We start from the raw sequence: 12,232 nt of genomic DNA, 5'->3' as shown, positions 1-12,232 counted from the left end.
TATACTGTGATAGCTTTTTAATGAACATTCTTGCTGGACACTGAAATAAATAAAGGATTAATTTAAATAAAATATTGTTTAATAAAAAAACTTACACTATATATAAAGTCCCCAATCATTCTTGCATATGCTAAAGCCACAGGATCATCAATTATACCATTCCACTTTTCTTCATCTCTATTTCTTCCAACCTGGAACAAATTAAATCCAGAACTAGAAACAATCTGATTATTTTCTTTATCTGCATATTTAATATCATCAGCTTTGAACCCAGTCATAGTTTCATTATCTTCTTTTTGAATTTCAATAGGATTGGACATTGTTTCATTATTAACATAGGAAGAATTATCATGATTAATATTAGTATTATTTTGCAAATCATAATTTGGATCAGATATTTCATGATCTGAAGCTATTGATGCAGAATTTGCAAAATTATTATTACTATATATTTTCATAGCTTCTCCTGCTTTTGGGCCAAATACTCTTGACACTAGGTACCTAAAAGCAAAATTACTAGTAGCAAGACCTCTTGAAATTGCTGGTAAATAAGCAATAAATGATCTAAAGAATTGAACACCTTCTGAATTGGTTGTACTGATAATTACATTGATATTTTTAGGAATAGATCCAGATAATGCCAGATTTCTACAAGAGTCCTTGATAATAACTCCATCAACAATTGGAGACCAAGAATGAAGAGCTTTAGATGGATTTGATCGAACAATTTGTGCTCTAACCTCTTTTTGAATTTCCAATAATTGCTTAGTTGTACAGCTTAATATAGTTGCAAGACACTTTTCAGATGCAATGGCTTCAGCCATTTCACCCATATTTTCTGCCTCTTTAAGTGCAGTTTCATTTTGAGAGAGGGCTCCAGAGTGGATGATTACACCTGAGAAATACTTATTACTTTCCTCAGTAACTGAATGGCACAATACTGATTTAGCTCCTGCACTATGTCCTGCAAGAATAATTCGATTAGGATCACCTCCGAAATTTACAATGTATTTGTGAATCCATTCTAAAGCTATTCTTTGGTCAAGAAATCCCATATTTCCAGATGAAAGATTTTTTGTTCTTAACCATCCAAGAATTCCAAGTCTATAATTGATAGTAACAATTACAGCTCCAGATTCTGCAAGCTTTTCTCCAAAGTTAGTTTCAGAATTGGAAGATCCAAATAGGTATAATCCACCATGAATAAAAACGTAGACAGGCTTTAAAGATGACATATTAGCTTGTACAATTGAAGATATGGTTGATTTTTGTTTATTAAGATTATTCATGAGAGTATTATTTACATTTGAAAGCATATTAATTTGAGTATTATTTGAAGAAACATGTTTTGCAACAGTAGAAAACTGGCTCAATATTTCCTCAATCTGATTAGTTGCTGTAAATACACTCAAAGTTAAGCAAGCCTCAGATTGAGTTTCAGGCTCAGTTCCTCTACATAGAAAAGTTTTTTGACTTGTTTGCTGAGTATCTGAGCAGTCTTGAGGACATGATGAGCCTTTATTTGTTGATAAATCATAGCTTTTTGGAATTTTGGATGTTCTATCCTCGTCCATAATTACAGCTTCAGTAATTGATAATAATTTGGGTGGTTGAAAACGATTTGCTACACCATATCTGATATTATAGAATGATGTAATTCCATTATTTTTCTTTCCTATTAGTTGTATGCCTTCAATTTCAACAGATTCAAAAACTTCAATCTTATATAAAAATAATATTAACAACAAATTCGTTATTATTTTAAAATGATAATTTTTTTTCATTTTTATTGGCTTATTATGTACTTTTACTGTTCATATAAATATATATTCTTAAAAATATGAGTATACATAATAATTATGCTTAGTTTATTATTCTTTAGAAACGATTATCTTGGTTATTATTTTATTCTGACATTATTTGAATTATTTAATTCTTTCTTCCTATCCTAGTTATTTTATTTTTCTTCTTTATATAATCTTTAAATCCTTTCCAATTTTATTACATTTTTTTCCTATTTTATAATTTACTCAATTTCGAGACTAATCTGTGATTTTGGTTTCAATTATTTATTTAAAATTTCTCAGCCATTATGCAATAATAAATGCAAAATTTGTCATGCAAATTACATGTATGGCGCCTAAAATGTGGGTAATACCGGTATAGAAAATTGAAAAAAAAAAAAAATAATAATATTAAGTTATTCTTGGAAACCAAGTAGAAGTTAGTTAACTTTTTTTTGTAATTTTTTTTGCTATTTCAGCAATGAAAATATTATTTTGAGTAGATTTTAAGTTAGTGGCAATGGAGGGTGAGCCAATTCATTCAAAAATAAGAGAATTAACAAGAGCAATTGAGAAAAATCAAGACCTTCTAAGCGATCCACAAAAAAGATCAGAATACAAAGAATACGTATTAAAAGATGATGAGTTTTTTGAAAATATTGGTGAGTCTGATTATCGGTCATTTTCACTACTTTGTGAATTTGGATCAGTAAAGGCACTTGTAAATGAAAAAAGATATAACAAGATATATAAACAATCTCAAAACTCATTGTTAAGAAACATATTAAAAAATTGGAAAGATAAATATATGAATAAAAAGCATCGGCAAAATGATATATCTGAGGAGAATTCTGACTTTCCTACAGAAAATGATGATGATGAATTTGTCAAATTGAATTGGAGTGGATGGTTTTATGATCATTATACAATAAACGTTTTCCCAATTAACAATATTAAATTTAACACATTACAAGGTTTACTCAGTCAAGAAACCCATAGCGAACCACCTGCAAAAAGGGTTAGAGTTGTTAATAATAGGACTAAAAATACATTATCGAAAGAAACAAAAACCTTAGAAGATGAAGATGTTCATGATACACAAAATATTCAAATATTACAGGAATTCAAAAATAAGTTATTGAATAAAATACAAGAAAAAGATATAAATAATGAAGGTATTGAATTATGGGAACTTGTTTTAGAAAAAGATCAACAATATGGTTTTGCAAATACATGTTTTAATTTATTTTCACTATTATCTTTACTAAAAGATTCCCTTATTTCAATTACTTCTCCAAATACTGTCATTAAGAATACTACAAGTAAAGACAAGAAGGTTTTGGTTTTTTTGGCCAATTCAAGTATTTCTTCTGATTTTGAGAAAAATACTGGAATTATCTCCAATTTTACATATCATGCTTGGCAAAATCTATGCAAAAGATATGGTAATTAATTAGACAAACATTTTCTAACGAAAAGCTCAATAATGGAAATCGAGCAAATTCTAATGTCAATATTTCCACTGGGTTTATACTTTGAATGCGCCTATCTAGTAAAGATTCATAAATTCAATAGTTAGGGTTTCTGGAGTAGAAATATCATACATTGATTTTTTTCTTTAAATTCAAACAAGATTTCAATATTAATGATTATAATTAGTTAATTTCTTATTATTACTGTTATTATTATATACAAACTTTTAATATTTTTTCTTTAGTAAAATATAATTTCAAATAAGTTGTAAATACGAATGTTAACGAGATATCTTTATCATCTACAAAAGATATTGAAAAATCATTTATTAATTATCCAATAACTCAAAAATTTTTCCAACTTTTCAATTGATGTTGGCTGCTCTCCGGAAGTACACAAATATTTTGCCCCATCTACAATTTCTGATACACCATTAATTTGTTTTAACCCCTGATCATACAATGCTCTGACGGGCCCGCCTAAAAGTCTGACATTCTGGAATGTGAAAAAATTAATGCAAAATAATAAAAGAATTAATAATTGAACTTACCCTATTAATTTCATTAAGTAGTTGGGTCATATTTCTAATATATGGTTTAACATAATAAATTGTTCCTTTATCATATTTATCTCCATTTTTATAAAGCCAAATAACTTTAGCTTTTTGTAAGAAGTCATTACTGGAAATATTTGCATATGAATGTCTCTTAATTGAGGAGCTAACAACTTCGTGCTTTCTTTTTGTGCTTTCAGTATATCCATCCTCCCTAAATAAATATTCTCTACCTGCTTTTCCTAGTCCATTTCCATCTTTATCAAATCTATATTTATGCATTCCAGTGTAAAGCTTTGGATCTAGAAGACGATCAAAAACATTAGTTTTTGAGTCCTCCGGAATTGTATGGAATTTATTTACCAGTTTGGTTTGTTTTTCAGTATCTGGGGAAGAAATCAATTTTGTTTGCAGTTTTAAATTATTGGAACTCTTTTTGGCTTTATTAGGATGTCGTTGTTCTAAATTACTTTTTTCTTTACTTTCTAAACCCTTTGAATGCCAAATTAGAATATCTTCTTCCTCCGGAAGATATGTTATTTCCTCAAGTTTTGTGCTATTTAATCTTCTTGCATGCATTTTAAATTGTTATTTCTTCAAAATAATGCCAATTAGAAATTAATAATAAATTTTTTTTTTCTTCCTAATTTATTGCAAAATAAACCATAATAAAGAATTATAATGGTTTATTCAAATAATATCAATTAGTTGTTATTTTTAATTTTTTTCTTTTTAATTTGCAACTTTAAATACTCGAATAACTTTTAATATTGGAGTTAAATTCACACGCACACATTAATATTTAAATTTGCATGTTTAATAAAAGAAAAAAAATGATTAATTAGAGTATTATTTCAAAAGCTATTAATTCATTTTATTATACAAAGATGTAGTTTTATTGATATCTTGATTTATAGTATTTCTTTTTTTTTTTAAATTATTTTTAGACGAATTACTAATGACTATTCTTTAAATATTCAAAAATTATTAAAAAAAACAGACAAATGTTGATATAATTATATCACTTTTTAAATTTAATATAACAATAATTATTAATTTAACATTATTTTATATTGCTCTTAGAATAAATTTTTTTTTTTTTTTGGGTACTAAGGTACCTAAATTAAATTTCTACACAGATTTAATTAAAAAAAAAAAATCAAACTAATAGTTAAATCTTACTTAAAATAAATTTCAGTTGACAAATTCAAAATATTTGAAATATTAATTAAATTCTATAATTAAACCTTTTGTTTATATTTCATTTGATAAATATTTATAATTCCTATAGCATCTTGAACAATATTATATTGCATACACAAATACATAGAAAAATTACAAAGCGGGAGTACATGCATTTGCGCGCGCGCCTTTCATTTTATTAAAGACGGCGCCAATGATTTTGGAAATAAAAGGAACTTGAGACAAACAAAAGCAAGGAAAAAAAAAGTAGCGCCTAAAAAAGTACCAGGTAAAAAAAAAGGGTTAAATTACAAGAATTAAATAAAGGCATTAACTTTAGAACAGTTTTTTTGTAGTTGAGAGGCTGGCTAATAACATACTCTAACAATGAAAGGAAAGTGTATCAAGAAGAACGATTCACCACTCACCCAATTGGAAAAGGATGTTGAGAGATGCTTCCAAGACATCGAATCATCAAGCAATGACGAGGAGTTGAAAGCGATCGTTCAATCAGTAGTTTTCTCAACTGCAAAGGAAATTGATTGTGGTTCAAGAAAGGCAGTTGCAGTATTTGTTCCATATGCAATTTTCATGGCATATGTACGTAAGATTCAAGGACGTATCATTGCTGAATTAGAGAAGAAACTCAAATGCCCAGTTGTTATGATTGGTCAAAGATCAATCTTACCAAGAAACTATCGTAAATATGGTTTCAAGTCAAGACCAAGATCAAGAACACTTACAGCTGTACATGATGCATTATTGGAAGATATCTGTGGTCCAAGTGATATTGTTGGAAAACGTCTTAGATACCGTGTTGATGGAAGTACTTTATTAAAGGTAATCCTTGACCCTAAAGATAAGGATAAGGATATCGCCGATAAAGTTGATGTTTTTGGTGCAGTTTACAAGAGACTTACCAACAAAGAAGCTGAATTCTCCTTCCCAGCTACAAACTACTATCCAGGTAGATTAGGAATTATAGCTTAATTATCAAGAAGCTTGGTATTTTAGAATTTTAGTTACTAAAAGTAGAAAACACTTGCACACATAGTCAATCTAGTCTTTGGGAGACTAATAATTTTATTATTACTATCTTTGTTCTACTTTTTATTTATCACTAGTATCTTTTTTATGCCTTTTGCCTCTACTAGATGTTTCTGAATTATCTACTGAATTTGACTCTTTTTCACTTTCATTGTCGTTTGCGTTTTTGCATTTGGCGTTCAAACACTTATTAGGGCTTGTTTCTTCACTTGTTTGACCTTCGTATTCATCTTGGCTACTTACACTTGATTCATCATTTTCTTTACTTATATAACCTGTTAATAGTTGATTAACTTTAGTGGATATATCCTCTAGTTTTTCTGAAATTTTATTTGTTTCCAAATTTGATACTACTTCAATTACTTGTTCATTTATTGTAGTTACAGTTTTCACAGTATTACTCATTTCAGCGCATTATCACTCAAATTAACCTAAATATCAAAAGTTGTGTTTGCATAATACGTCTATCTTCTTAAAAAAACACTGATATTAATTATTTATCTTGGATATTCTTTAATAAAAATTATATTTGCTTCTTTCTTTTAAACTTAAATCCAAACCTATAACATAAACAATTATATTAATTATTAATACAAAATGTAATTTAATTTTCTTCTTAATATAAAAAATTGGCGCCTGACCTGTCCACATTAATTTAAGTACTGCATGCATGCAACAAGTGAGGAAATGGTTAAAAATCAAATGAAAAATCGGAATAATTGAATGATGAATTAATATTATTATTTATGTACAACTGAAGATTTGAAATGTTCTAAAGCAAAAAAAAAGAAGGAAAATGGGATAAATATTGTTCTGAGGTTATTATTCATTTAAAATTTCATCGAAATGAATATCGACACTAATATTTTTTGACCATTTAGAGCAAAGACTATCAAAGTCGACAATTTCATCAAAAATTTGTGGGTTTTTAATATTGTTTCCAGCCTCTATGAACAATTTAGACTTGTAAATACACTCTATATTTAGAAAATTGTTTAATTGGAAAAGATATTCGTGATCGTTATCCTTATAGTAGCTTCTATATCTTTTATAGTCAAAATTATCATATTTTGATTTAAAGAAAAATGGCTTCTTCTCATCAGGGTCTGAGTAGTTACAGGAATTACATCCTTTTCTGGGGCTAACTGACCTGCTCAAGCAATCTGGAACAAAATTGACAGCTTCCTCTTTCGTCAGCTTCCTTCTTGGTTTCAACTTTTCCTTATTTTTTCTCACTCTTTCTCGACGTCTCTCAGCATCTGAGATTATTTCCTCTTGAATTTTTACTTTTCTCAACCTTTCATCAATCCTTCTGATATGCTCGTCCATAGTTTTCAGAATATCTTTGTTCTTTGAAACTTTATTTGACGATATTAAACTTCTCTTCTCTTTATCTTGCTCATTTTTTATATTACTGAGCTTTGATTCTATATTTTTTGATGGTATTTCAAAGCTTATGTTCTCCTTTGTTATTTCTCTTTTTTTTAAAAGTGTATTTCTTGATGGAAGCTGTCTTCTCTCATTTTCTAAACACCATAAGAATACATTACCGATACTATTTGATGCTGCCACTGATAGTATTGATGTTTTGATATTACGATCAAAACTCCAGCATGAAGGGGTAATACTTAAATTTAAGCCATCAAGCTGATTATTTATAGAAAGCTCATCTCCTCTTAGTAAGTGAACTCCTTTAAGAACAAAAAATCCAATATCATCAGTGCTTAGGTTAATTTTGTTTTGTATTTCATTCTTGCTTGTCTTTAATGATGATTTTATACTATAAGTTCTCCATTCACCATTTGATAATCCACAAAATATTAAAGGAAAATTCTCACGTAATTCATTTTCTATATTTCTTCCAAATAATAAAAGAATATAATTTGGTATTACACATAAAGTCGTGATTCTTAAATTATTATATCCTCTAGAAAATGAACTAACCTCATCATTTTTGCTTCTATTAAGACTTTTGCCATCATTGTTTCCAAAAGAATAGTTCAAATAATTTCTTGTATCTCCATTATTAATGTGTCTATCAACTTCTCTTTCCAAAATTGGCATGAAAATTAATGACAAAATGACCATCCTATCACTTTCTGAACTATTTGGGTTTATTCTAAGCTTGAAATCAAAACAAAACAAACCGTTCGGATTTTTTGTTGAGGAAACTGTTCTTATTATATACTCTTTAATTCCTGTTTGATCTTTTCCATCATTTGTACAAGTCAAATTCAAGATCCTAAAAAATTCTATATCATAATTTGTACATAACATATTCCCTCTATGCCTTATTTCACTTCTATTTGATTCAAATAGATAGAAACAACAACTTGAGCTTTCTGAAAGATCCTCTATTTTTAATTCTTCATTTTCATTATTGTTAAAGATATCTTTATCCAACCTTAATTCATTATTATTATCACTATTCCCTAATATCTTCTCACTTACTGTTTTTTTTGTTGTAATTACCCAAATATAACTGGATTTTAACGGAAAGAATCCAATTCCATTTTCAAGAATCTCAAAATAGGATGAATTATCTCCCAAAATAAAGCTATTATAACAAATAATATTCAAAGGATTTCCTATCTTTTCACATTCCATATTTAGTTCAAAATCCATTCTATTTAGTGAAATCAAACAAAGGTTCATTTTGAACTCTTTCTCTTCATCTTTAGAAATTAATAGTATATAAGGATAAACATTATTAATGTTATAACAAGAAATTAAATTTGTACCACTAATATTCTCTATTTGATATATCCATAAAGTTTTTCTAATATTTGAGACACTAATGTCGGAATTTTGATAGTTTCCAAGCTTTTCTCTGATTCTTCTAATCCGACTCCTTATAAACAAAGTTAATATATAATGCAAGGGAATCTTGCAAGACAATAATTTATTTTCTGTATTTATGATTATTATAATATCTTTATAAAGTGATTCTAATGAAGAATCATCTTCCAAACTGTATCTTAGTTCTTCCATACTTTCTTGTCTAATAATACTATAAATGCTCTTAATATTATATTCAACCTTCTCATGCGTATTTACATTTACTATATTAAAACAAGACAAAAATTCGTCTTCATCTTCCTCACAAAAAATCTTTATTGTTGAATCTTTTGTTGATCCACAAATTAATTTACAATTCTGACCAATTAGAATTTCTTTCTCATAATTATCTAATTTCACTAAGTAATTTAACCATTCCTCTTTAAGCTTAAATGGGGATATAGTACAAATACTTGTCAATTCTTTTGGATCAACATTTTTAACTAATACCAAAGCCTCATCGCTTTTCTTGGATTTCCAATACTCTTCATTGAACATATTTACTATAATTTATGGTAACCTCTTATTTCATTGAGATTATCACAATTCCTATTATTTAACAAACTATTTGATATAGAGGTCTTACTCATTTGAATCTCTTATATTGACTATAAAAACATAACTAGTTTGTCAATTTTAATATTAAAGAGTGGGAAGCAGAGTTTTTCGTAAAATAATGAAAGCTCTATAACAATTCCTCTTCTTATTTTCTATTTTAACCAATTTTTTTTATTTCATATTTTCCTTTATTGTACTAATATTTGTGGGGTATCTAAAAAGTTCCCGCCAAACTTATTAAGTAATAATAAGCAATAAATAGTAAATTGATGACGTGTTTGTATTTAAAATTAATGATTAAAAAAAATAATAATTATAAGAATTCTAATGAATAAGAACATATCTAAGGATTTGTTACTAACTTAACAAGTTCTTGAAATTTGGAGTTGAGATCTTTATTGTTTTTTGATATAGCATTGAATTCTGAAGGATTCCAAAAACTATTATATATAGGAGGAACGCAAACAGGAGAGTTATTTCTGGCTGATACTATAAGATTCAAGTCGATTTTTGAAAAGAAATCTTTGAAATCAGAAATAATTTCTTCTGTTTCTAAAGGAAAATTTTTAGATGTTTCAATGTCTTGAATAACATAATCAGATGGTTTATTGTTATGTTGGTTAGATGGTGTTAATGAAATTTCTTGAATATCAGAAGATTCAATTTTACTATTTATTGGTTGTCTTGTGTTCGGCTTATTTCTCTTTGTTTCCCACATAACAGAAGGTCTACATTCTCTTCTTCCAAAATGAATTTCTGTGTTTTGATTAGAATTTGATGAAAATAATTGAGATTTTGCATGATTATAGTCATTATTAGAAATGGCGCCAGAACCTAGGTTATTTTTAAAATAATTTCTTGGAGATGTTGGATCAAAAATAAGTTTATATAAAGAATTGCAAGTCTTGTTAGTTTTAGAAGCTGTAGTGATTCCATTATTCATATTATTTTCACTTAAGTTTGACTTATTAAATAATGTAGGCATAGTACCAGATCCTTTACCTTGTACTCCTCCAATATATCTAGAAGATGTGATTCTAAGAGATTTATCAGGATGGATCATTTCTTTTTGTAATTTAAGTTTCTCAATTTGATTAATAGTTTTCTCTAATTCTTGTTGTAATTGATCAATTTTAGCAAGTTTAGATTTTCTAACAATATTATCCAATCCAATATTTTTAAGTTGAGCTTCTAATTGTTTAATTTGTGTTTGTAAGTTAGTTCTTGTTTCAATTAAGGTTTTACCTGATAAAGATTGATTACTTGCTTTCTTTTGTTTTCTTTCAAGAATAAGAGCAATATCGTCATCTCCATATTGAAAATTATTTAAATCCCTGGCTTTTTTTTGTAGTATTCCTGGTAATGATAAAATATAATCAGGATCATTGGAATAGAATTCTTTAATCATTGCTTTCCATTCAATTAAATCTTCATTTGTGAATATATTGTTTGAAATACTTTCAATTCCCCACTCTTTCTTAGATCCTCCTCTCTGTAAAGTTAATACACATTGATTTTCATCGCTAATATGAGAATCAAAAACTTCACATGTTAAGAAAATCTCACTATTTGTGGATGGATTAATAATTGGTACTTTTACGTAGCTCCCACATAAATATTCAGTAAACTTTGGATGTTCTAACATGAACTCTATTCTATCTTTTGTTAAATGTACAGACTTCATTAGCTTTAAATTAATAGATTCAAGTACTTTTTCACATCTTCTTAACATTCTTTCTTGATTTTGATTATCATCATCAAATAGGTTACTTTTTTGAATATTAGAGGAACTTCTTCTAGATCTTTTTTGTCCTTTTGATTTTAATCGTTCATAATTGTTATTATCATCATCATATTCTTCAGAATCTGATTCAGAATGTCTTAATTTTCTTTTGGATTTACTAATTTTATCAGTTTTTTGATGTCTACTATCATATTCTCCATAATAATCTCCATCATCGTCTTCATTATCTGTATTATCATTTTCGTCAGAATCTTTACTCTGATATTCTTCTTCTTCACTATCTTCTTCATCTTCTGATGGTGTAAGTCTCATTCCTTTAATTTTTCTCTGTCTTGCATTACGTAATTTCATTAATGCAGAATCCTGCTTGTTTGAAGGACTCCTCTTATTTTTGTATAATAGCTCATACTTTCTTTTAGCCTGAGCTTCGTCTTCGTACTCTTTTGCTAATTCTGCTTCACGTTCAAATTCTGGTCTTTCATCACTTTGCGCAGAATCTGAATCGCTTGTCATTTCTAACTTTTCCTCTTCTTCTTCCTCTTCCTCCTCCTCTTCTTCCTCCTCTTCTTCCTCTTCATCTTCATCTATATCCATATCTTCATTTTCCATTTCATTATCAACAATATTTTTTTCATCTGAATCTTTCAATACTCTATTTCTTGATTTTCTTAATAAATCTAAGACCTCAATATCGTCCACTTTCTTTGAACTATCGTTCATTCTGTCAAATATTTTCCTTTGTTGATATTATTTTATTTTCTTATTTATTTTTTATATATTTTGTAAATGACCGAATTTTTGGCGGGAAACATTCTCACAAAAATTATTTTTATTTAATTTGCACAGCCACATTGCTTAATTTATTATTGAAAGTTTAAATAGTTAATAAATTGTGAACAAGATTCAGGAAAAAAGTATATAGTTAGGATTTATATTTTATACAATTATGAAATCAATACGGGCTCCATGTTTTGATGATATTGGTAAGTTGCTAATTTATATATGTTTGGCATGCAAATTTTACGTGTAAACCGAAATTAATCAAAAACCTAA

General features: G+C 27.7%; 7 protein-coding genes across 7 annotated transcripts; 2 read left to right on the top strand and 5 right to left on the bottom strand.

Moving 5' to 3' along the window:
* Positions 1 to 62: 62 nt before the first annotated feature.
* Positions 63 to 1,784, bottom strand: Chro.50067 (slr8023). Its single annotated transcript, XM_661350.1, has 1 exon — positions 63 to 1,784. One exon carries the CDS (start codon positions 1,782 to 1,784, stop codon positions 63 to 65), a length of 1,722 nt encoding a protein of 573 aa, XP_666442.1.
* A 520-nt stretch (positions 1,785 to 2,304) lies between these two features.
* Positions 2,305 to 3,237, top strand: Chro.50068 (hypothetical protein). Its single annotated transcript, XM_661349.1, has 1 exon — positions 2,305 to 3,237. One exon carries the CDS (start codon positions 2,305 to 2,307, stop codon positions 3,235 to 3,237), a length of 933 nt encoding a protein of 310 aa, XP_666441.1.
* Positions 3,238 to 3,768: 531 nt separating this feature from the next.
* Positions 3,769 to 4,389, bottom strand: Chro.50069 (hypothetical protein). The annotated part of the gene is made up of 1 exon (XM_661348.1): positions 3,769 to 4,389. One exon carries the CDS (start codon positions 4,387 to 4,389, stop codon positions 3,769 to 3,771), a length of 621 nt encoding a protein of 206 aa, XP_666440.1.
* A 990-nt stretch (positions 4,390 to 5,379) lies between these two features.
* On the top strand, positions 5,380 to 5,982 carry Chro.50070 (40S ribosomal protein S7). The annotated part of the gene is made up of 1 exon (XM_661347.1): positions 5,380 to 5,982. One exon carries the CDS (start codon positions 5,380 to 5,382, stop codon positions 5,980 to 5,982), a length of 603 nt encoding a protein of 200 aa, XP_666439.1.
* A 120-nt stretch (positions 5,983 to 6,102) lies between these two features.
* Chro.50071 (hypothetical protein) lies at positions 6,103 to 6,444 on the bottom strand. Its single annotated transcript, XM_661346.1, has 1 exon — positions 6,103 to 6,444. The coding sequence occupies one exon, from the start codon at positions 6,442 to 6,444 to the stop codon at positions 6,103 to 6,105; it is 342 nt and encodes a 113-aa protein (XP_666438.1).
* A 417-nt stretch (positions 6,445 to 6,861) lies between these two features.
* On the bottom strand, positions 6,862 to 9,375 carry Chro.50072 (hypothetical protein). The annotated part of the gene is made up of 1 exon (XM_661345.1): positions 6,862 to 9,375. The coding sequence occupies one exon, from the start codon at positions 9,373 to 9,375 to the stop codon at positions 6,862 to 6,864; it is 2,514 nt and encodes an 837-aa protein (XP_666437.1).
* Positions 9,376 to 9,778: 403 nt separating this feature from the next.
* Positions 9,779 to 11,899, bottom strand: Chro.50073 (hypothetical protein). The annotated part of the gene is made up of 1 exon (XM_661344.1): positions 9,779 to 11,899. One exon carries the CDS (start codon positions 11,897 to 11,899, stop codon positions 9,779 to 9,781), a length of 2,121 nt encoding a protein of 706 aa, XP_666436.1.
* Positions 11,900 to 12,232: the final 333 nt, after the last annotated feature.

This window comes from Cryptosporidium hominis (assembly GCF_000006425.1).
Source record: "Cryptosporidium hominis TU502 chromosome 5 CHRO015030, whole genome shotgun sequence".
NCBI classification, from domain to species: Eukaryota; Apicomplexa; class Conoidasida; order Eucoccidiorida; family Cryptosporidiidae; genus Cryptosporidium; species Cryptosporidium hominis.
This window is presented reverse-complemented; position numbering and strand designations above follow the sequence as displayed.